Source organism: Polypterus senegalus, chromosome 2, assembly GCF_016835505.1.
Source record: "Polypterus senegalus isolate Bchr_013 chromosome 2, ASM1683550v1, whole genome shotgun sequence".
NCBI classification, from domain to species: domain Eukaryota; kingdom Metazoa; phylum Chordata; class Cladistia; order Polypteriformes; family Polypteridae; genus Polypterus; species Polypterus senegalus.
Genome location: NC_053155.1, coordinates 166,933,130 through 166,959,312, shown reverse-complemented (window position 1 = coordinate 166,959,312; position 26,183 = coordinate 166,933,130). Strand labels below are relative to the sequence as shown.

Below are 26,183 nucleotides of genomic sequence, written 5' to 3'. Positions count from 1 at the left end.
TTTGCATACCTTCATGCGGTTGTAGTTAATGAATGCGTTTGGTTTTTTGTTCTGATCTTGTTGCTGCAGTTGGTATTTCTTTTGAACTCCAGGAGATGCAGAGGACAGCACAGTACAGAGAGGTCAGTTCTGCGCTATATACAATCATCAGATTCAAACGTTAACAGTTCCCACACACACCCAAGGACCGTCTTTACAACATGTGTATAATATGTGAAGCCTGAAGTCCAAATATCAAATAAACAATTTCACAAAAACCACAAGTTTAACAAAACAAGTGTGCTTTTATTGAAGAATACAACCGAAGAAAAAAAAAAAACGGTTACGGTAGGTGGTTGATGCGACAGCTTGTGTATTGCAATGCTAAAAACTGCTGACTCCCAATGAAGAAGTTCTGGGTTCGATGCTGGCAGCTTCTCAAGTTTACCATTTTGAGTAGAGAGCTGCTATTATTGTTAATATTATACAATAAAAACATACATTTGATTTGCGTCTGTAACAGCCGCTGTAAATTTATAGTGCTTGTCAAAGTTAGCATTTTTTATTCAGTTTTATTTACAGCCATGCTGTTTCTTTGAAGGATAGGTGATTGGCAGGATGACGCTGGACTTTTTCCTGTATCCAAACGGTACCATCTTTCGCCTTTACACCTGGTGCAGCTGCGTTGTTCTTATATGTGAGTGGACGTTTCTTGTGGGGAGGGCTTCCGTTCTCTTTCTACGATCTGAGTTTACCTCTGTTATATTTGAAAACAGCTGTGTCAGATCAGGGCGAGCGCCAACGTGACTGAGAGAATAAAACTGAATAAAAAAACCCACTAACCTCAAATCAAATGTATGCTTTTATTGTATAATAGTAACAATAAGAACAGCTCACTACTCAAAACATTTATTTTGGAGACATTAAGACTCGAGCCCAGAACCTTCTGAATTGGAGTCTGCACCTCTAACCGATATACTACCTGAGAAGTCAGGACAACAAGCAACACTAGACCAATTTCTTTTTCTTCAGTTATAGTCTTGGGGGAAAAAAAGCACATTTGTTCTGTTAAACTTGTATCTTTTGTGAAAGTGCTCATTTGATATTTGGATTTCAGTCTTCACACTTCATATAGTTCATGTCTACATTTTATCGTTAGTACTAAAACATGGCAAAAGTTTGTCTTTTAGGTATGTGTTCAACATCTCTGTCGTCCTACACTTACACAAATCTTTGTGGACACGGAACACACGTGAAATGCATGTATTCCGAATAACAATATATTTTTTTAGCCTAGGTACCTGACTCACTGATAAACATGGCTTCATTTGGGAGAAGTTTTTCCAGTTTCTCCGGCGGTGGGGGGGATGGCATAGCAGGCTGCTTGCTACTTGGGATTATCGACACATTTACAAGAAAAAAGACGCTAAATGGAGACATGCAAGTGGATTTAAGGTGGGCTGGATTTAGGAGTTTTCTCGTAAGCTTTGGTAATTCTAGTGTTAAAGGTGATATCTTCACAAAACTCACATACACTTCAATTAACCCATGTGTATTATGGATGCGAAAAAAAACTAAGTACTCAAGTATATGATAACAATTTAATCACCAGCCCAGTATTATCATCTGTGCATTTAATTTACAATTAAAAATAAAATCTATATTAAATCATTATTATGATACCAGATAGCTGGCATAGTAACAAGAGTTAACATTTAACATCAAAGTCACCATGCTTTCCACAGTAACAGGAAGCCTGGAAGAACATCAAATTTCTCAGCTGTTCTGATTCCTTACAAACCACCATATTACATTTATGTTTTCTTTATTTTTTCAGCTCTATATGGTAAATGTTGGATCTCTCCTGTCTGTTTGTGTACCTAGTTGTGAATAAAACTAACCCTTACATATTCCTACATAATCTCACACAATTAATTTTTGTACAGTTCTCTTCAATGAGTGCAGGTTCAGAGTACTGCAACAAATTCACCGGTAAAATGCATTTATAAACTTTATAAATTACTAATAACATAATACACCAAGGTTATTATAGTTTTGCCTTTTTTATATTAGTTTTTATTTCTATATTTTTTCTGACCTCACTTGGAAATTCAGTTTAGTTTTCCTTTATCATGTATTTTTAGTTTTAATTTTTGCTTTAATTTCACAAAAACATTTCTATTTTATTTTTTATATCTATTAGTTTTAGTTTTAATAATTATGACATGGAGTTCCTACAGAGTTTAGTTTTGTGTCTCAACCAGACAGAACTGTACACTTAATGGATTTGGATATGAGTTTAATGTTAGTGGAAGCTTACTACACTACATGGTTTACAATCTGGTTTTATTTTTGTCTTATAAAAACAAGCATAATCAAAACCAGATACCGAACATAAACAATTTTACACAATTTTATAATTTTTAAAATATTTTCTATGTCTATCTTTTTCTTCTTTTATTGCCCAGAATGGGCCAATTTATAATGAAATATAGGTGAATTTTAAGGTTTGAGTGTTTTTTACTCGAAAAGTCTACAGCATACAACATATCTTGCTCCAAGATAGTATGTTTATAAAGAATGTCTTTGATATTGCATTAAAAAATCTGGGCTTTGTTATTTTCTACCAGTCATACTGATCTCTGATTCTATCTCAGGTACATACAATTTATAGATGGAAATTTGCCACCTGCAGGCCTGAAAAGATATCAAAAATCAGAAAATAGATTCTACTGTGTTCTGACAGTTGTGATAATGAAAATCATGGGGCCTGAAGAAGAACAGAGCTCTAAGACTTGAATCAGTGTGCAGACCCCACCTAGCTGTATTGAGGGAAACAGAAAAATAAGCATGTAATGTGAAGGTTAGCAGTGGTGAGACTTGAATAGCCAACACATAAGAATGGTAAACCCTTAATGAGCAGAGTAAGAGCAGGTAATCAGTGTATGGTCGGGTACAAAACAACAGAGATACCATCTGAGATTAAGAACAATATATACATTATTTAAACCTGCTTATCCAGAGTAGGATCACAGGAAACCTGGAGCCTACCCAAGAAGGTATAGATGCAAGACAGGAAAAATCTTTGGTATGCAATATGTATGATATTGCTAATGTTAAGAACAAAAAGAATATGACATTTCAACTATTTATTTTGAGAGAAAAAGAAATGCTGAAAAAAGAAATATAATTCTGCAACTGGATTATTTTAACAATATCAGGATTTGAGCTGTGAATATGAAATAAAAAAGATAAAGGAATAAACATAGAATAAAAACAAAAACACATTAGTATGTTTAGTTTTTCACCACTTGGCAAATTCTCTTCGTCTACCTACCCGCAGTTCAGCAGAGGTGTTGCCAACTCAGGAATTTTACAAAGATTGCATTGCTTTGTTGTTAAACGACACTTTTAAAGCAGAAGTGTAGAGGACTGTTTCATTTATGTGAAGCAGAATACCCAGAGGGGACTGGGTGGTCTCATGGTCTGGAACCCCTGCAGATTTTTTTTTTTCTCCAAGCCGTCTGGAGTTTTTTTTGTTTTGTTTGTTTTTTCTGTCTTCCCTGGCCATCTGACCTTACTCTTATTCTATATTAAGTAATGTTGACTTATTTTAATTTCTTACTATGTCTTTTATTTTTCTATTCTTCATTATGTAAAACCCTTTGAGCTACATTTTTTGTATGAAAATTAGCTAAATAAATGTTATTGTTGTTGTCAGTAACAACATGCTGATCTTGTATGATGACCTAGTCAGTCTCTCTATCAGGGTTGGTTTATTTTCAAAAATAATGAGTGATCTCCCCTAGACTTCCTCAGATACTGTATGTGGATGGATATTTGAGGAGCAAACTGCAAGACAATGATTATATTTTTATGTTATGTACATTAACAACAAATCAAATGAAATTAAATTAATATATTGAACAATTATTATAAAAGTAAAGTTGAATAAATCGGACTGCAGCTACCTGAATAAAAAAAAAAATTGAATGTGTTCAGGTAAAGTACTACTTCCGGTTGATGGATTTGGCTCAAAAGTTAATACAGATCTACAAATTTGGTGTAACAACCACATGCCAAATTTCATCCATCTACCTTTTGCATGTTTGAGTCATTGTGTTTACACACACACAGACAATTCCGTAAAACAGTATTTTTGGAATGAGGGAGGTCTAAAACATTAAGGTTGAAGAATCAAAGGACTTCCTGAAAACTGTGCAAGTCCAAACCCGATGAAATTCATAGCTGAACTATTTTTCAAAATAAAAGGTGGAGACTTTAAAATCACACACTGAGATCTCAGCGACTTATTGCATACATAAATCGAATGCTTCAGCCTACAAGCCTGTCAGATTGTCAGATTTGACGAACTATGGGGTTAAAGAAAAGTTGATCTCGATTCTCAGACAGAAAGAGGAGATTATATTTGAATAATTGTATGTTCACCTTCAATAGCTGACAAATGAGCTGCTATCTACAGCATCAAACAGCGCTTATGCAAAGACTGATATGGACATCCTTTAAAATATGAACATGAGTCATATCATGTCTTGGTAATACGAATGAGATTCTGCTTGCAGCTTGGTCCATTTTACATATAAAATTTACTATAACTGTTTTGGAATTGGCTTGTATCAAAAGCCTTTAAGTACCATGATGCCCTGTTGGGTCTAGGGGTTAAACAGAAAACCTATAAATTTGCTTGCTTTACTCACTCTCTCTCTCTCACCAAACTGATGAACTGAAAGGACAACACAATGGAGAGCACAGCTTGGAAGCCATATTGAAAGAGGCATGCGGCCTGTTGTGAAGAAAGCTGACAACAAATGATGCCTTAAGTAGGGACATTTTTAAGTAACTAACAAGTCTGTGTGCCGCCTGAAACTACACATTACCATTTTATCAGGTTTTATGGTTGCCAATATCCAAATGTACTTTTCAAATTGTTATTATTTATGAATATTATCAATAATACATTGTTTAAATTGTAACTTAACTCCTGCTTGTCTTTTACTACACCTAATTGCCTGAGGTTATAGATGTAGCAGGGAAGGTGGGGAGAAGTTATATACTAAAATACCTTATAAACAGTGATAAGTCTGTGAGATTTGAGGCATTCTGACAAAGGCTACTTATAAATAATATATATAATATGCTACTCTACCAAGACAAAACAGTTACTATATTGAAATCTGTTCTGTTAAATATAAGTGTATCTGGGAAACCAGTAAGTAACTGAACTTGTTACTTTTTTCCCAAGAGACTGTTTAACATTATACCCTTAGTTTTTTGTATTTAGACTATATATTAACAAAAGATATCTCAATTTACCCCTTACTACACTGCTGTCGGGAGTTTGTTTTGCTTTGGATGTGCCCTGTCTTTTGGCATTTCAGAGGACTGGAACTCTGAAGTGTGATCTAGCCTACATGGGCAGGTGAAATGGGGAAGGAAGGGAAGAGCAAGTTACGTCTCTTATCATTTTTACTCCCAGAACTATAAGTGCAAACATAACAATATGCTTCTTAACCATTATACCTTGCAATAATATGCAGTCAATTTAACTTTATGTAACTTAATTTATGAAACTTTTACTTAAGATTACAAAATGTCTTCAAAAGTCCAAAAGCAGTGTGTCTCAGACTAAACAGTGAACTTTGTAAGCTGGAATGTCAAAGGTCTCAATCACGACCTAAAGAGAAAATAGTATTCTCAAACCTAACAGGCCTAAATGATAAGATAGCATTTCACAGAAGATTCATTTAACAAGTACGGGACATTTTCGATTGCAGAGATTGGATAAGACACATTTTTCACACCAGTAATACAAAGAAAAATATAGATGTGGGAATCTTAATACATAAAGCAATATCATTGGTAGCATCAGACGTAGTACCTGATCTTGAAGGGCACTATGTCATGGTGACGTGTAATTTACTCGAATCTAAAGCAATTTTGATAAACATTTATGCAGCTTATGTAGATGGTTTTACCCAAAAATTTGCATCAATTCCCAATATGACCAATCATAAAATTATAATGGCTGGAGACCTTAACTGTGTTTTACACACAGACCTGGATAGATCTTCAACTACAGTGGTGATAACATCTAATAGCACAGAGAAAATTGCAGAGTTTGTAATACAATTCTTAAATCCAAATCCAAAAGAATATTCCTCCTCCTTACCCATACATCACAGTTACTCAAGATTTGACTATTTCTCTATTGATAATTTATTGCACACTATCAAATTCTGTAAGTACAGCGCTATTTTTAATCTGTGATCGTGCCCCTCGATCTTGGAGCAAGAATTACTACTATGCACTACACACTCTTTTACCTGGTGTATAAACTACCTGTCTTTAGCAGATGTGAACTTAACAGAATTCACCTCCAATTATTTTGATTTTTTTTTTTAGAAGAAAATGCATCCCCAGAGGTTTCTGCTCGATTACTCTTGGAAACTCTGAAGGCATTTTCTCACACAATACAAATATCACAACTCGATACTCTGACATTCTCAGAATTACTGGATGCTATAAACATACTCAAAAGTGATAATGCAGCAGGCCCTGATGGCTACCCTCTCAAAAAAAAAAAAAATCAATTAAGTTAGCTTCACTATTATTAGCAACATTTATAAAAGCTAGATAAAATTCTACTACAAACGTTTCTAAAATTTAAAGATAATAAAATTCTACCTCTAAATATTCAGTAAACATTAATTACTGTCTACCCAAAGACAAATAAGGACTTATTACAATGTGCATAAACAAAGACCAATTTAATGTCTGAATAATGATGTTAAAATACTCCTAGAAGGACTGAGAAAGTGCTCCTGACTGTAATAACATAAGACCAAACTGGATTTATTAAAGGCAGACACTTTTAACCTTTTGGCATTTGCTTAAGTAATAAACTGACCCATAAAATCTAACATACCAGAGATATTATCTTTGGATGCAGGAAACACGTTTGGCATAACATTGCACAAATGTGGGTTTGGCCCGAATTTATGTGCATGGATAAAAATACTTTATGCCAGTCTAGAACCCTCTGTCTGTATTAATATCTCAAATTACTTTAAACTAGAACATGGTACTCGATAAAGGTGCCCTCTGTCAACATTTCATTTTCACAATGGCCACTAAGCAATTGGCTATTCACTTTTGAAATGCATTAGAGATAAAAATGGATTACCATAAAAGGAACAGAACAGAAAATATCACTATACACAGATGATATAGTACTGCATATCACATTCACAAAATGTTTTACCAGTAGTTCTAAATGGACTAGCAAAAATTTCAAGAGAGATCTGGACTAAAAAGCCAAAAAAGTGTGCATTTTCCAGTGAACTCTCCAGCAAACAATACTAGACTATGTGGCAGATGATCAGGAACCTTGCCCCACTGGGACGTCTGGAGCAGAGAAGGACTGGGAGAGGGGCAACATCTTCCCTGGGCGCAAGAGGGCAGCTCCCCTGGATTCCATCAGGGGCCACGGATACGGAATTGGGAAGCTCAACCCTGTGGGGGTCTGTGGCCACCACCAGGGGACGTCTGGATTGTTCCTGAGCCCTGGAGGACAGCACCAAGAAGTGCTGCTGAACCAGGAACTGTGTACGCCTAGAGTGCTTCCGGGTTCAAGGGCAGCACTTCCGTCACACCAGGAAGTGCTGCCGAAAGACCATCACAGAACACCTGGAGCACATCCACGGTGGGATAAAAGGGGCCGCCTCACTCCATTTGGAGAGCCAGAGTCGGGAGGAGGAGGACGAGCTTGCGAGAGACAAGTGGAGGCAGCTGAAGGACAATGGACTGAGTAGTTGTGTGAATTTGTGGAACTGGACTGTGTAAATAGAAATCTATACTAATAAAAGGCAAAGCCCTCACTCACTCACTCACTCACTCACTCACTGACTCATCACTAATTCTCCAACTTCCCGTGTGGGTGGAAGGCTGAAATTTGGCAGGTTCATTCCTTACAGCTTCCTTACAAAAGTTGGGCAGGTTTTATATCGAAATTCTACGCGTAATGGTCATAACTAGAAGCTGTTTTTCTCCATTTACTGTAATTGAGATGAGCTTCAACGCCGTGGGGGCGGAGTTTCGTGTGACATCATCACGCCTCCCACGTAATCACGCAGTACATAGAAAACCAGGAAGACCTCGAAAAAGCGCTGAAGAAAACATGCATTATATAATTGAGAAGGCAGCGAAACAATAATAAGCGAGCGAGTGACATATACAACCATATTCATGAGTTCTGCTACTTCGAAACAAAGCACGATGTAAACCTACACTTTAAATTAAGTTCATAGACAGGCTGCGCTGGCGTTTGTAATTTAGTGCCTGCCCATATAAGGCCGTCCGTCAGCGGCAATCCAATAGCAAACTCCCACTAAATATTCACGGGTGAAGGACTGTGTTTATGGAGAGGAAGATGAGATGGTCAGGGTGGTGTTTGACACAAACTCAGCGAAACTGCGAGAGAAAGTTTTAAGTGCCAGGACTAAGGTAACATTAAATACAGCCATGGACATAGCACGAGATGGCACCAGCACAGCTGGGAACCTTCGATGCATGTACACCGAGCGGCTCACGTGAACTGACGAGTGCACAGATAAAAGCAACAGTTCCAAAGAGCTGAACAAAACCGAATTACACAATTGAAAAGGCAGCAAAAATATGAAGCGCCTGATAAGCATATTCATAAATCCAGCTACTGCGGAAACAAAGCACACGGTGGAAAAAGTCAATGTCCCGATAAAGGAAGACAGTGTAAAAAAACCCGTGCATGCAGTGTGTCAGGTCTCAGATAAAGAAGAAGACGAGCTGTTTATTGATGCAGTAAGAAACGAATCGATGAATGAAACCTGTCATCTTTACAACGATTGACAAACACGGAATGTAACTTGAACACAACACATCCTACAAATACGAACCTGATTGAAAGAAATAATGATAATCAAATCCTTGATGACAGCAACACTCAGTAACACTCACAAAACAAATACTGTATATTGACAGTCATGTTACGTTATTTTTAAAATGTTCCCTTTTCTTTTCTAGCTTTTTAACACACTACTTCTCGCTGCGATCGCTGGTATATATATATATATATATATATATATATATATATATATATATATATATATATATGCCGATCTACATACTCGAATAATGGATACTTTATTCACCATCAATGATTGTTTTGGTAAAGCCATACTCAGTGTATTCATTAGATGAACGGTAAAAAGTAACAGCGAGGGAGGATGCAGGCTGTAGTGCGCGTCAACTCTATTTGAATTGCGATCACATTTGAAAAAATATATCTTTTCAAGTTCTATTTAGTCCATATGTGTCAAACTCAAGGGCCGGGCCACATCCGCCCGGCGTAATTATATCCGCCCGAGATCATTTTATATACTGTATTATTGTTATTAAAGCCCGGTATATGAAGCGCTGGTAACACAATAAACTACAGATCCCATAATGCAGCGCTTCAGCCGCCTTGCCGAACAAGTTATTGCGAAGCTAGCTCACACGATGCTGAAGAAAAAGTTGATTCTGAAAATAGAGCCTTTAAAACCGATGGGAGGCTGAGTATATGTTTACTGAACCCGTGTGTCTCATTTGTGGAGCTAATGTGGCTGTAATTACAGAATTTAATCTAAGACGGCACTATGAGATAAAACATCAGGGTAACCTGAATGCAATGCAGAAGATACAGAAAGCAGCATAATTAAATAAGAATCTGACACTTCAGCGGACGTTTTAACCGTGCACAATCACAAAGTGATTTCAAGTGAAGCTGCTTTTATGGGAGACACAAATGCACCAGTGCACCTTGCCCCACTTTCCCTGTTGCCAAGTAATGTTAAACCAAGTCGTCACTACGGTGTTCCCAAATACGCACTTTGCTGATAAACTGAGCGCACTGCGCACTGAGTTTGCACGGCGCTTTGGTGACTTTGAAGAACAAAAAAAGTCCGTCTACATGCGGCTCGAACCTTGTGCATGTTTGGTAGCACATATCTGTGTGAGAAGCTCTTCTCAGTGATAAAGACTAACAAAACAGCACACAGGAGTCGCCTCACTGATGAGCACCTGCAATCCATCCTGAGAATCTCCACAACACAGAACCTCACACCAAACAGAAACGAACTTGTGGCCAAAAAGATGCCAGGCGTCCAGCTCTAAAATGACATATGAGCAAAGACAACTGAATGATTTGATTTGTTATTGCTGAAAGGAACACATTTTATTTATATTTCCAGGTTTTGTTATGCAGCATGTTCATATTTGAATTTGTATAATTTTGACAGGATATATTTTTATGGAGAGCAAAATCTTTTGGGATATTTAAAATCTAAGTTTATTTTTATATAAAATTACATAAGAGTAAAGAAATTTGAATGTTTGTTCTTTTAACGTTTACTTTATTTCTAACTTGTATAATTTAGACAGGATATATTTTTATGGAGAGCAAAATATTATAAGTTGTTTAAGGTTTGAGTTGATTTATTCACGAATAATATTCCTGTCTGTTTTACCATTCCTACCAAAGATATTTCTGTCGACTAAATAAAAATTCCTTCTATTTAAAATTTAAATAGAACTTGAACAAATACGATAGTTCATAATATCCACGCAGACTTGCACGTAAGAGCGGAGTCATCCGTTTTAACAAATGCAGCGTATTGCACTGATACTGAAATAGCTGTGTGTGTATATATGTAGATATGTATGTATATGTATATATGTTTATATATGTGTGTGTGTATGTATGTATATATATATGTATTTGTGTGTATGTATGGATTTATGTGTGTGTGTATATGTATGTGTATATATGTAGATATATATGTATGTATATATGACAACAACACTCATCACTCACAACAGTGACAAAACAATTACATTGACAATCATGTTACGTTATTTTCAAAATGTTTCCTTTTCTTTTTCATTGCTTCTTTAACACACTACTTCTCCGCTGCGAAGCGCGGGTATTTTGCTAGTTGTAAATAAACCGTGTGTGTTGTGTCTGTGGCCAGGCTCTCTTTTACAACTGGATAACTATCTGTTCCTTTTATCAGAACAGTTAATTATCTAAGTGTAAACATATTAAGAAAATATAAAGATCTTTTTTTAACATAACTTTGCTATCAGCAAGGTAAAAAAATCAAACAAGATAAGCAAACAGACAGTTAACTCTCCGCCTCACATTAGCTTTTTCTTTCATACAGCATCCCTATCTTCTTATATAATACACTACCTTGGCTGTCCGTTTGTCCAGGATTTTAAATCACCTGTAAGTCGCAAACCGTTTGACCTATTGACCTGAAATTTGGTACACATATACTATGTGATCTCTACTGTCCGCTTTTAGGATGATGATTTTTATTACTCTTTTTATTTTATTGTAGAATCAACTCTCAGCAGCGGCCAGCAGGGCACCGTTCTCATCCCTAACACCTTTGCCGTTACTTCCTCTACTTCTTCATATCTTAAATTATTCTTGAGGCAGATTGAATACTTAACTGCTAGCTTAAGTGAAAAATGAAGTAATTGCAACACAAACACCGACTTAATCAGTTTTAACACGAAAAGATGCCAACGGAAGAAGAAAAGAAGCAGTCTGCTAGGGCAAAGAAAAGAAGAGCTGCTCAGGAAGCAACAAATGCATCAACCTCTGAGCAAACGAATGCTAAACATACAGAGGAAGAAAACTATAAGTGTATTTAATGGACGTTATTGTGCAGTCAGCCGTTACTGGTATACAAATAATTGTTTAAGAAATTAGACTCAATTATAAACTCATTTATCTGGAATTTGAAACATCTACGCATGCAAAAGGCAACTCTTAAAAGACCTAAAACTGAAGTAGGCATGGCACTACTTAATTTTCAGTTTTATTACTGGGTAGCAAATACACAAGCTATAAAGACCTGGAAATTGACACAAGCCTGGACTACAACAGAAACAAAATCTTGCTGTACCTCTTTATATGTCCTGCTGTGTGTCCCAGTAAATACTAATTATTGTAAATATACCAAAAATCCAATCAATTACTTAGGATATGGAACCAATGCAGGAGGCACTTTAAAGCAGAGAAGCGTTCATCTGTTGCTCCTTTATATGATAATCACTCTTTTCAAACCCCTCAAACTTACACAGCATTTAATCTTTGGAAAACGTATGAGATATAAACACTTAAGAGAACTGTAGATAGATATTTTACATCTTATGAACAATTGTGCTACAAATGTAACTTCCCAGCAACATAATTTTTCCAGTACAGTTTCCAGCTAAAAGAAACCTACCCAATTTTCTGTTCCAGAAGAAATACTCATCAGTTTTGAAGACTCAGACAACATCTCAACAACATATAAAAACATGCCACAGTCTCTTTCTTTCAGAGATCCTGGGGTATCGTGGGGAAAGGACTTTTCACTTAATATTTTAGAAAAGGAGTGGAAGGCAGCCATGTATAGAGTACACTCTAGCTTCATATGCACAAAGCATTTTCAATCATTCAACTAAAAATCTTTCATCAATAATCCCATTTATTTCATTTATAACTGTCCAAAATGTATCCAGGCCAAATCCAACCTGCAAGCGTTGCAATCTAGCTCCAGAATCACTGGGCCACATGTTATGGGAATGCACCAAATTAACATCATTTTGGACAAAAATCTTTGAATACTTATCAAAGAACCTTAATTTCACAACCGTTCTTAATACATTAACAGCTGTGTTGGTGTACTCCCAGATGGGCATGAAGTGGAGAGAGACAAATTGATTACAACTGCCTATACCACACTACTACTGGCTGAAAGACTTGCTTAACTGGAAGAATCCCAACCCACATTTTATAAGTCAGTGGGTAATCCGAGGATCTGTTCAAAACTTTAAAATATGGCAAGATTTAATCAAAACATTTTTAAAATAAGCTTTTATATCGGGTGAGAAAGGACATTTTCCCTTGTTTGCTTGTTTTGTCCTAATTACGTTGTTCATGTTGCTTGCTCTCTTCTATTTCTCTTCAGTGAAGGTGAATTCTGTTTTGTTACTTTCCTTTTTTAAATTTTCTGATACACGTTAGGCCTGGGAAAGTAAACGTGTTAATTATTGAGATTAATGGGGCTAGTTTAAAGCATTAAAAACTATTGTCGCATCCTAGGCAGGCAACAAGGCGATCGCCCAGGCAGAGTGGGCAGTGGTCAGAGTGGCATTTTCATATATATTTTTTACATTATGAAACAATAATACAAATAAGTGTGAACCTAAGGAATTATATACACATCCAGTATCATTTATTTACCACCTTTAACATTTTGGGAAATAAATGTTTCACTTCATGTTATTGTACAAAGATTGAATCAATGTCAGAGGCAACCATATGTCCACTGTTGTTCTCCACCTTGAAGGCTGTCTGGGAGTACACCAAACACTGCTGTTAAAAGGTTAGGAGTGACTGTGATATCAAGGCTGTAAGACAGGCATGCTAAGATTTTTGTCCAAAACGTTGTTAATTTGGGAGGATGGAGCTAGATGGCAACATTCATAGGTTAAATCTTGCACCTGGAAACATTTTGGACAATTTTAAACAAGACAAATGTGCTTGATGAAAGACTGAATGCTTGGCACATATGGCACTCAAATGTACTCTGTGCACGGCTGCCTTATACTCATTTTATTAAATATTAAGTGACAGACCCTTTCCACAATGTACTCTGGGGTCTTTGAAAGGAAGAGTCTATAAAATATTTTTATACACTGCAGAGATGCTATCTGAGTCTTCAGGCCTAATCAATAATTCTTCTGGAATAGAACAAGGTGGAATGTGTTTAGGGAAGCTTGTGGGATGAGAGATAATGATGAGTTTTATTTCACTTTCAATTTGTTATTATACATGTGTATTGTTTTTAGTACTGATTTTATGTCTTACTGCTTTAAAGCTAATATTTTCAATTGCTTCACACGTTTTCCAAAGATAGAATTTATTTGTTGGATGTTCAGAGAATACACCATAATTATCACCAAATTTTGTCTTTAAAGTATCACTTGAAAGCAAAACACCCAGGTGTTATTACTGAGGCATCAGGAATGCTCTGCCAGTTTACTTTACTGCAGTTTGGGACACAAGGTGGGACATTAGCCAAACAAACAAATGATAAAGTAACAGATGCTTTAGCTAAATGTATATCTAAAAGCTGTTGCCCTGTTAACATAGTAGACGAGGGACTGAGAGATGTCATTCAAGTTGCATTGAGTGATTCATCATATGATCTTCTCAGTAGGAGAACCATTATGTCAAGAACAGAGCCTTTATGAAAATGAGAAGGCACTAATAATAAGCATGTTGGAGAAAGTAGAGTGTGTAGCCATTATGGGAGATTACTGGACATCTATAAGCAATGACAACTACCTGGGTGTTATAACACACTTTATTGATGTGGAAGAGTGGAATTTTGCATTAACAGTGGGTAAAATTACAGAGCACCACTATGCAGATGCATGTGCGCAACATTTTTAGGAAATTTCAAAGGAATGGAATCTTGAAAAAAAAAGTTAACCACAGCAGGCACAGACACTGCCCGTAATGTGATGGCAGCTATGAGATTACTCCCATTCACTGATCAATGCTCTAACTTTGTAAAGAATGGTTACTGTATCCCTGCATGACAGTGAACTTGACTGTTTTGTCTAGAAATGTCCACAAAATTATTGGACATTTCAAGCACAGTCCATCAAATGACCGGGAATTAAGACATCATCAAGTTACACTTGCACAAAAAGAGGAATTGCTTGTTCAAGACGTAGAAACCAGGTGGAATTTAACACTGGATAAGGTCAAGCAAATTCTGCAGAACAAATCACCACTGGCTGCCACACTGGATTAGCAAAACAACAGAGAAGCCATGTTAACAGAACTGCAAAACTTAGACAAACTACTTGAACCCTTAATTATCTCTCACTCTCACTTTGTGCTTAGTATGTGTATGTTTTGAAAGTGTGGTCTCTTTGCACGGCCATTCTCTTTGTTACCTCTGCACTTAACCCCAGGTTCAAGGACCTAAAGCGTCTCCCCACAGCTAAACAGAGTGTGGTATGGTATTCCATAAGCAACCTGATAGAGGAGGACATTCACACACAACATTCATCTACTAATATAAGAGGGGAGCAGCCACCAAAGAAGAGCAACACCCTGTTATTTTTGTCTTCTGATTCAGATTCAGATGCAGATGATGAAGTTGAATCTATACAAAAAAGTCTGAACAGATACTAAATCAGAGCCCAAATATGAGATGGACAAGTGCCATTTGCAGTGGTGGTCAAAAAGAAGAGAGTAGAATGCTTGGCTAGCACACATCGCATGCAAGTCCCTCTCATCACCTGCAAAGACTGTGCCTTGTGAAAGGTTGTTCTCCCGTTCCGGACACATTATTCAGAAAAAGAGCTGCTTTCTCTCAGTAGCTGGCACAGTTTAGGGGAGAAGGTCTATTTCTAAGTGTTTTAAAAATTATTTAAACATTATTTTACACACTTTTTCTTTTTGCAAAAATTACTATTGAGAGATTGAACGGTTAAAAAAATTCAAATGGCATATTTACACAGTTTAGCACAAGATTTTGTTGTTCTTATTTTTGTAGGTGTTTATAATACATTGGCCTCATTTTCTTATTGTCTTCTTTTCATTTTACTTTTTAGGAAGGTGTTTCCTTAAGAGGCATTATCTCTCTTGGAAATGTGTTCTTTTGAAATTGTGGCATATTAAGTAACTAAACAATATTGTAATATAACAGAAAAGGAGATATCCCTCCCATCGTGATTACAGCGGTACAAGAATCACATGAGAAACATATACTTTAGCTTACATTTACTGACGGTTGACAAGGTTACAGACGGGAAGCATATGACAGACTTTATCCAGGTGGGAATCTGGATCAACACAGTCTGCCATTTTTCGTCCCCACGCTAGGAGGTTTTTCGGAACTTTGCCGATACGTGCTTTTTGTCCAAGCCTTTAAATAATGTCTGCTTTACTTGCTGGTCTTCTCTGGTTTCTACACAAGTGCAGGAAAGACGTAACCCCACATCCAACAAGAATAGAAACATGCTCACACTGCACTTCTTATTCTCCCAACAAGGAAAGAAGATTTTGTGCTGACAGAGGACAGAAATACACTATTCTGTGTTTAGGCTGACTATACAGTCCTCCAGTTGTCTTTGGCTATCTAGTCTATGCTTGGCTAGCAATCCTAAATGCTGAGCCCGTGTGTCAAACTTAGCATGCACATGTCCAGATATAGTGACATAAATATTAAAGAAAAATGTATTATAACAGAAGGCACTCAAATTCTGGTAGTATTTAGTATTTTGTTAAAAGTTTAGGTTTCAGGTCATTGTTTAAATTTAAACAATGCCATTAAAATTCTTTAAAAATAAACTAAACGCCAACTTTCCAGCACAGTCATGTTTGTTTATTTTGGTCACATCCAATTATTTGATGTGTCACAGACCTGCTTCTGTATGAAGAGTTAACAGGTACAGCAAGATTATCCATATTCTCTATTTTTTCCTTTTCTATTCTTTGATAGTATATAAAACACAAGACATCAGACAGATTAACTTGTTTTCTATTTGTGAGGCTCAAAACAAAAGTGTTCTTTATATGTTATTGCTACATTCTACGTATTGTACTTTTTGATGAACATTCATTTGTTGTCTGCTCTCATGCATTATTGGAGCAAGATGCAGACCAGTTGTAGCAAATCACACTATGCAAATGGCTTCATCTTCAACTTCTAAGATTATGTAAATGAAGTCCATGGCTGAAAACGGCTAAAAAAAGTCACATAATGGGAGATGGGCTTAAGTGCACACAAAACATAATTAAACAAAATAGCAGATAAAATATAAAAAATATTATATATAGATATTGTCTACAAAGGACCCGGTCAGAAAAGCAAAACTAGCCAAAGGCATAAAGTGGGATTCATTTAACATTCCAGACTGGATGGCAGACCATTGAAAAGCAAAATCATAAGAATCTACTTAAAAGTTATTTCAGAATTGCATACTAATCTAACGGAACATTTTCTACTAGAAAACCACAGTAAAAAGCTCTGTGGGTCTTCTACACAAAAGACTTTTTGGTCGAAAATAAAACCAAATCCAAGGGTCTGCACTGAAACCAATACAAAAATAAGTGAAGTTTCTTGTGGCAAAATAATGATTTTTAATTTAAAGCTACCTGTTAGCTTAACTACACAACATAGCAAAGTAGATGAATTGTATGTAAAATTATTTTTTTTAAGTCACCATTGAAACAGGAGCCTCATGAACACAGCTTTAACAAAGTACTTAGAACATTAAACCTAAAATTACATATCAAACTGAAAAAACACAACATTATAATGAAAAAGAACTGTGGTGGACAACTTGCACAACTATTGTACAACTATTTTGAACACACGATTTAGATATGTTTAGCAGATTGGATTGTTATAATACAACAAATTGAGCAAGAACAGGAAATACACTCCAACAAAGCATGACAATCCTATGCAGCTATCTTTTTGAAAACTACATTGAATTGAGCTCTGAAAGTACCTAAAGTATGACACTCTAGCACATCACTTGGTAATTTATAGCATATGCCTGCGTGAAGAAAAACTTTCTGTGAAATCTACTCTTAAGTCTTCATCAGTGTCCATCTTCTTCTTGAAGGGCAAGTGAGATGTATCGGTCTGATTTATTTCACAGATTATAGAATGGTTGATGCTTGACATAAGTGAGTCTGGATAATTTAGATTATGCTAATAAATTACGCATTTTAAAGGATAAGTTGGCTATTTTTCAAACCAAAATGCGCTCACAATTATGGTGTACATAGTTTTTTTTTGTTGGAAATGGCTTTCTAAAGTGAAGCATTTTACAAAAACATAAAATACACTGCTAGGGTTCCCATCTTAAAATAACTAAAAAGGGCTCAACTCCAAATGTAAACTAAATACAATAAAATGGCATGTTTCACCTGGATTTTGTTTACTTTCTTTTTCTGCATTTTCTTTGTTTTTTGTAAGGTGATATTTTTCTGACATGTATCTATTTTTTGTTATGTAGGTTATGTTTATTATTGATTATCTATTGTGGCAGTCAGCTTTGACCCATACCCGGCCAGGACGCTTCAAGTGGAAGGACCAGGGAAATTAGTTTATTCAGGATATTATCTCCCTCAGAATGCTAAAGGGCACAACCCGACTTGCAGAGGGGCCACGGGTTTGGAGCATAGAAGCTCAACCCTGCTGGGGCTTGAGGCCACAACCAGCGGGTATCTGGATGCTTGCCAAGCCCTGTTTGGCAGCACTTCCGCCACACCCAGAATTGCTGCCAAAAGAAGCTCCTTGGACACCTGGAGTGCTCTTGGGAGTACTATAAACGGAGCCAGCCACCACTACTCAGGGAGCCAAAGTAGGTGGAAAAAGCTTGCAAGGAGTAGTGGAGTTGGAAAAAGCGAGAGAGACAAAAAGAAATGGACTGTGTATTGCTATATCAAGAAGAAAAGGATTGTGTATTGCTCTATTTGTTGCCTTCTACTGTGCTGTGCTTTGGGAAGCAAGGGAAGAGTGCCCTAAGTGTGAAATTTAAAAAAGTGTGTTGTGTGCTGCACTTGTATCTCTGCCTGTCTGTGTTGGGGTGGCAACTTTGACCTCTTTGCTTATGCATTTTTGTCTCATGCTTTGTTTCCTATTTCTGACCTCTTTGCTTATGCATTTTTGTCTCATGCTTTGTTTCCTATTTCTGATATCCCTGCTTTCACCCCTTGGTGTCTTTACATGCATCTCTCAGTTTTGCTTAAGTTTGCTATCAGGACAGCAAGGACCTTTGTTGCCTGCTCTTTTCCAAACTTCTGAAAATCTGTCTTTTTGTGATCATAACATTACATTTCTTTCTCTAGGTGTCTGCACTGTTGTGCATTTTGCCATATCCAATAGTGTTAGAAGCAGCTAAAACATGCTTCCAAAGAGACTTTTTCCACTAGGACATTGAAATATTCCATTCACTAATACACTGACACTTGTTTTTGGATATTCAACTTGTGTTCTTCTGTTTTTGAACATGTGAATCCTGTCTGTTTCAGTCACATGCAGTGTTGTCTCCCATCCACCTCATTTGACCTCCCTGAGATCGAAACACATATCTAAAGGAACCAGAATAAGATGATGAAGAGCAGATAAAAACTGAATGAAGGAAAAAAAAATTGACCACAAAAGGAGGAAGCATATGGAATATAAGAACATAATAAAAATTATGATAAAAATTGCACATTCGCCAATCCTGTCCAGTCAGCCAAAATTACATGAACTATAGATTTGAAGGTGCCAAAAGTTATACTATCCACCGCAGTACTTGGTAACTTATAATGTGTTTACAGTTCTCTTTATAAACAAAAAAGTTCATGCTAAATTCAGTCTTATGAAATTTTCAACTATGCTCCCGTGTACTTATTCAACTTATTTAAAAGTAACAGCCTGGATCCAGTGAATTAATCCCCTTTATAATTTTAAACACACCAAAAATGTCACTTTTAACCTTCTTTTGCTTAAACTGATAAGTTTCCTCTACTTTACCCTTTTGTCATGATGTATCCCCTGCAGTCCTGAAATTAGCCTAGTCACTCCTCTGTGGAATTTTTCTAGCACTATGTTGTTTTGTAGTTTGGAGACCAAACTGCAAACAGCAATCCAGATGTGACCTCACTACTTTCTTATAAATACTACACATCACAAGATATAACCTAATATTTCTATTAGCCTTCTTAACAGCATCACGAACACTGTCTGGAAGTTGATAGCGAGGAGTATACAATGATTCCAAAATCCTTCATATAAGCAGTACCTGCAATTTTCAGATGAACCAATGTGTATCCATATCTAATATTTCTACTTAATATTTGTAATTCCATACCTTTCTATATATTAAATTTCATTTGCCAAATATCTACCCAAGCCTGTATGTGGTTTTAAACCACTCAGCAATGATTCAATGGATTTTAAATTATCTATCAATTCACCTAGGTTCGTATCATCAGTAAACTTAACCAGATCAATTATTTATATTAAATAGCAGAAGCCCTAGAACTACCCCTTAAGGACACCACTCTTGACATCACTTAATTCTGATAAGATTCTTCACGTCATAAACCTCTGCTACACCCATCTACATAATATTATAACTTGAACTGTTACTTCTTTTAGTTTTATATTCAACCTCTCATGTGGGGCCCTATGACATGCTTTCTGAAAATTAGGATAAATAATATCGTTTGTAGCACTCTAATCATATCCTTTGTTGCTTCCTCATGGAATTACAGCAAGTTAGTATAACACAACCCCCACCATCTGAACCCATGCTTACTGTTCAGTAAAACTGTTTCTTGCTACATGTTACTCAATCATTTACTTAATAATTCCTTCCATTAATTTACTTGCAATGGACATTAAGCTTACTTGTCTGTAGTTACATATAATGGGATCATATTCCCTATTCTCTTGCCCTTAAGTATTTCCCCAGTGTGAAGTAACTTTCTAAACCTATGCATTAAGGGTTGTTATAGGTACTCAGTAACCTACTTTAGCTTATTTAATCTTAACAGTACTCTTCCTTATACTATTTCCAAATTATCCAGTACAGTAATCCCCTGCTCTATCGCGGTTCAGCTATCGTGCCCCCGCTACATCGCGGATTTATAAATACTATTATTATCACTATGGGGCTCCGCCCCCTGCTTGCTTCGCTCGCCCACCCCCTCATTTGGTTTACCGGATAAACAATTTAATGAGATTGTTATTTTCATGGGAATTGTTACATATGCATTATTTTCATTTTTACTTTCAAACTTTTGTAAAAACAATATTTGTCCTTTATTTCCTGCCCCGGGCGTGGTTAAATCTCTTTCTCACGGCACTTATAACACTCCCTGCGTTGTGAAGGGTGGGGTCTGAACACACGCTAAGCAGAAGTAGACAGATCAGCTACTGGCTTTGTGCTGCTTCTGCCAAGATTGCTGTTCTGTTTGCTCTGTGCATTCTGGGGGGGCGGCGTGTATGACGGCTGACCGCACGCTAAGGAGAAGTGCTCGGATCTAGTCATGATCGTTTCGCTCAGTCAACAAATCCCACCCCACCCCCGAGGCACGCTATGATGGGGGTTAATCGGGGTAGGAGGGGAGCTGAAAGCAGGCTAAGGATAAGTGGACTTTGTGCTGGCTCTGTGCTGCGTCTGCCAAGATGCTTTTTCAGCTTGTCGCTCTGCATGTCAATCATTTAAATGCCTGTAAAGCACCTCTTATTCTGTCTCACTGCATTGTCTTGCATGAAGTTAAAATGTTTTATAATAGAGAGATGTTACACATATCCTTAGCCCAACATCCACATATCATATGTGTTTACAAAGTGTGTTTTAATAAGTTTACATGTGTTTAAAGCATGTGGGAGGGGTATTTTAAGGCGTAAACTAAAAAAAAAAAAAAAAAAGGTCTTTCTATATCGCGGATTTTCACCTATCGCGTGTGGGTCTGGAACGTAACTTCTGCGATAGGCGGGGGATTACTGTACTTCCTTAGTAGTCTCTGTTACTGCTGGAGGGTTAACCACTTCCTTATAAGTGGAAGCTTCAGAAAAATGCAAATTTCGAGATATGCTGTTTCAATGTCTGTATATTTCCCCTTACTATTTCTGATACACTTACCTTCCCTCTTTAACTGCTCATTAACTACTGAAAAATTAAAAGAATCTCTTTGGGTCATCTTTCACCATATTTAAAATATTCCTACCTAACTGCCATTTAGCTTCCCTAATTTTCTTAATATTTGTGGCCATGCGACATATAGTCATCACTGGATGGATTAGTGTTGTTCACCTTATACAGCTGTTTTTTTTTTCTTTGCAGCTTCTATTTTATTTACTTATTTTACTCAGTGTGAAAATCTTTTTTATTTATTTTTTTATTTTTTAACTTTTCCAGTATTTCTTAATATTTTAGTAGAAATGCAGTATTTCAGTAAGTTTCTTCTCACACATGCCTGTTTTAACTCTTTATTTACATAAAAACTCCATCCACAATAGTCATCTCTGAAAAGAGGAGCAGATTGTATACTTATCCATTGAAAACAATGCCAAGAATCTGAGATATAATATATAATGCTAAATAAGTTTTATGTATTTATGTATTTATTTATTTGCTGTAAACATACCTCAGAACCACAGAAGCAATGTTTTCTGAAACCAAAAATATATACTGTAAGTGTGATTTGGACTAGACCCCATTTCAAACTTCAAACAGTCACTGTATTTTTCAAAAATGTATAAAAATGTTACACTTTAGAGCACAATTTCCTATGGCAAATTAATTAAAATAATGATTGTGAAAAAATAACTTCAACTTGAAATATATGAAGATATAGTTTAGACAAAATTAAACATATAAACATTAAGTACAAAAATAAATGTATTGTGAAATGTGACAATAAATAAAAAAGAAAATATGTGAGCATAAATAATTAAATGTGCCAACAAATAGGTTTTCTGTTACTTATTTCTTTAGTTATTTCTTTATTTTTTTCTCATATATCTAAGTGACAGTGCAAGCATCATGAAATAAGTCTTAAAATTAAAACTGTTAACTTCACCTATTAAAGTTCAGAGTGTGAGCTCTAGCAAGTACTTTGTTTTGATTCATGAATTGTCAGTAAAGTGTACATAAATCTTTGGCCATCAAGTTATACAATTAAGAGCAAACACCACATATCAGACTAGAGACTCCTGAGAAGATAATGAATTCAGAGCTTCTTGAATTAAAGTAGAGGCTTTGCACAGTAATTCTGGCAATCTTTTCCTTGAACTCATGTCCATGTACAGTCACAGCTTTGAGCATGTACTTTTCTTGCCTTCTGAATCCTGTGGCTCATGGGCATGCACAATGTTATGGCTGGGAGGGCACCGTTTATTGAAAAGGATAAAAACATATTTTTTAATGTAACACAACCACATTTTTCAAATTCTGCTTCTAGTTCACTCCTTTATCCCGCCCATGTTACTGTGCTTTAGGAACAGTTCTGCAATGGATTTCTACAGTACTCTATGTGGGGCTATTTACACACAAGACTTGAATACTACCTTTTCTATACACTTAAAAAATCTATAAAATTGCTTACAATTAATCAGACTAATAAAGCTACAAACCAGGCTAAAATACAATATGTTTAAGGGCTGCACTCGGCATCTCAAGTAGTGAATTTAGGAATAATCTTTAACTTTGTTTTCCCATGTTTTGTTGTGCCTCCCACTCCAGGGCTATCTTTGTTCATATAAGGCCAGGTGTGGGTGTTTTAATGCTATATTATAATTTACTTTTCTGTGAGCTGTTGTAATTGTTTACGATTTATACTTTGTTAATGAACATTTGATCACAAAAAAAAGGAATAATCTAACTCTGACATTTCCTTTATGCACCATCTGAGTAATTTTGCCAAGATTGTATTGGGTCCTTCATTAAATATAGCAAAAGATAAAAAAATGTACTAACATGCAGAGATGCAGAAACGTTGGTACAGGCTTTTTTTTTAAACTATAAAATTGCTTATTGTGATTCTTTTCAAACTGGCCTAAAAATCTATAAAATGTCTTCAGATAATTGTGTACACAATTGTATGACTATTAACTAGTCAAACTGAACATGGAATATTATTCCAGATCAAGAAAAATGCATACGCTTCCTATGAACTCAGAATTTAAGATACTTTTATTATTTTAAAAAGTTCAATTTGGATTAGCTTCTGAAAACATTACAGATTGATCTCACTTTTACCATTTTTATGGTAAATTTTAAACAAAAAGAGAAGTCTGCCTTTGCCTTGTATGCTCCTAGATTGTTAAGCAGCTAACAGATTCTCCTACTCTCAAGTATGACAAATAAGTTTTTTTTTTTTGGGCCTACTATTTTAATGCTTTCAAAATACACTATTATTAATTTAACGTTCAAGAAGTACTATAAAAATAAGCTATCGTTATTAACAACAGATTTTTTTATTTTTTTTAACATTGTCATTGTATTAAAGTAGTAAGAGACTGGCACTATGAACAGTAATGTGCATTTGAATGCATCCGATTGTGAAGGGTAAATATGAGAAATTACACCAATTTTCACCTGCACAACAGCAGCCACTGAAGCTTCTTCAGTGGGTACTGATTCTGACCCACCATTATGAGTTTTCTCATCTGCTTGCACTGCATCATTTGAAATATTCTTCCATTCTGAAATGAAAAATTAAGATCAAAATTAATATAGAAATGATTGTGACCTAAATTTATAAAAACATTAAGTATTCAAACTTTCTGCTATGAAAGTCAGGATCTGATGCCGGCAACAAGGCATTTAAGATGAAAATCAAATATTTTAGCACAGTGTATCCATATTACAAGAGTATTACTGTAAATACTGTAATAATCATTTTGTAATATCATCACAATCATATGGTATCAAATGTATTCTATTCTTTTTCTTTGCTGCTTTAACTTTGATCAAATAATTCCTCCTGAAAACAGTAAACACTGTGATAACAAACGCTGCACTCTCATTCATTATACAATGACAGAACAAATAATAATAAATGTAAACCACAGAAAACCCTAACAACTTAATTTATTAAGAAAATAAATCTGTCATTTTTGCATACACATACACTTTCACCAATATATGTACATTTATTAAATCAACATATAATACAAAGCTTGACAGTCCTATTCACTGAATTCTTTTAAAATAACGTCAAGTCCAGTTTTGAAAGTCCCTAAAGTCCTTCTCTCTACCATACTACTTGGCAGCATATTCATGTGTATATGGATCTCTGTGTAAAGAAAAACTTCCTAATTTTTCTGTGAAATTTACCCTTAAGTTTCTAACTGTATCCCTGTGAACTCACTTTAAAATAACAGTCTTGACCCACTGTACTAATTCCCTTCATAATTGTAAATACTTCAATCATGTCACCTCAATCTTTTTATTGCTTAAACTGAAAAGGCTCAGCTCTTTTAATCTTTCTTCATAATTCATCCCGTTTAGCCCTAGAATCAACCTAGTCACCCTTCTCTGGCCCTCTTCTTGCGCTGCTATGTCCTCTTTGTAGCCTGGAGACCAAAAATGCACATGGTACTCCAAAAGAGGCCTAACCAGTACATTATAAAGCTTGAACATAACCTCCTTGGACTTGTACTTCACACATCATGCTATATAACCTAACATTCTGTTTGCCCTATTTTTTTTTTTTATTTAATTATTGAATTTACTAAAAGCATATAACATTCAATACAATCAAGTCAAACTTAACAAAACTAAAGTCAAATCAACCCCCATCCATGAGAAAGACAGAAAGGCCAACAACCAGAGAAAAACTGTTAAGAATAGTCTTTTCCCACAATATAAATGCTTATTCTAAAATGTTAATGATTAGGCCCTGCCAGGTTTGAAAAAAGTTTTGAACAGATCCTCCAAGTGAAAATTAGATTTTTGTCCAATTTCAAATGGTATATAACTTTAGTTACCCACAGACCTAAAAATGGTGGTTTAGGATTCTTCCAGTTGAGCACGACAAGTCTACATGGTAATAGCGAAGTGCAGGCAATTACAGTTTGTTTGTCCTTCTTCACTTTAAGCCCATCTGGGAGTATGCTAAACACAGCTGTTAATTGATTAGGAGAGATTGTGACACCAAGGCTGTTTGACAGGCATTTCAAAATTTTCATCCAGAATGATGTTAATTTGGTACACACCCAAAACATGTGGCCCAGTGAAGCTGGGGCTCAACTGCAACGTTTACAGGTTGGATCTAGCCCTGGAAACATCTTGGACAATTTCAAGAGAAACAGATGGGCTCAATAAAAGATTTTAAGTTGAATAATTGAATGTTTTGCACATACAAAACTATAGTGAAATCTATGCATGGCTGCCTTCCACTCCATTTCTGAAATGTTGAGTAGGAAATCCTTTTAAATGGAAGGGACTTTAAAATGGTTTTATGTATTATATAAATACTGTCTGAGTCCCCAAGACTTTTAAATATCTCATCTGGAAAAGAAATAGGAGGGAGGTGAGAAAAACTGGGCAGATTCCATTTAGCAAAATTT

At 35.9% G+C, this 26,183-nt stretch overlaps 1 protein-coding gene across 2 annotated transcripts in view; it reads right to left on the bottom strand.

Annotated features, from left to right (window-relative positions):
• The window catches only part of LOC120523539 (SR-related and CTD-associated factor 4-like), a 440,470-nt gene that overhangs the window by 124,422 nt on the left and 289,865 nt on the right, over positions 1-26,183 (bottom strand). For both annotated transcript variants that reach the window (XM_039744940.1, XM_039744941.1), the window contains exon 16: positions 24,208-24,314. In XM_039744940.1, coding sequence (XP_039600874.1) covers positions 24,208-24,314 — 107 coding nt within the window. The remainder of the gene's footprint in view (positions 1-24,207; positions 24,315-26,183) is intronic.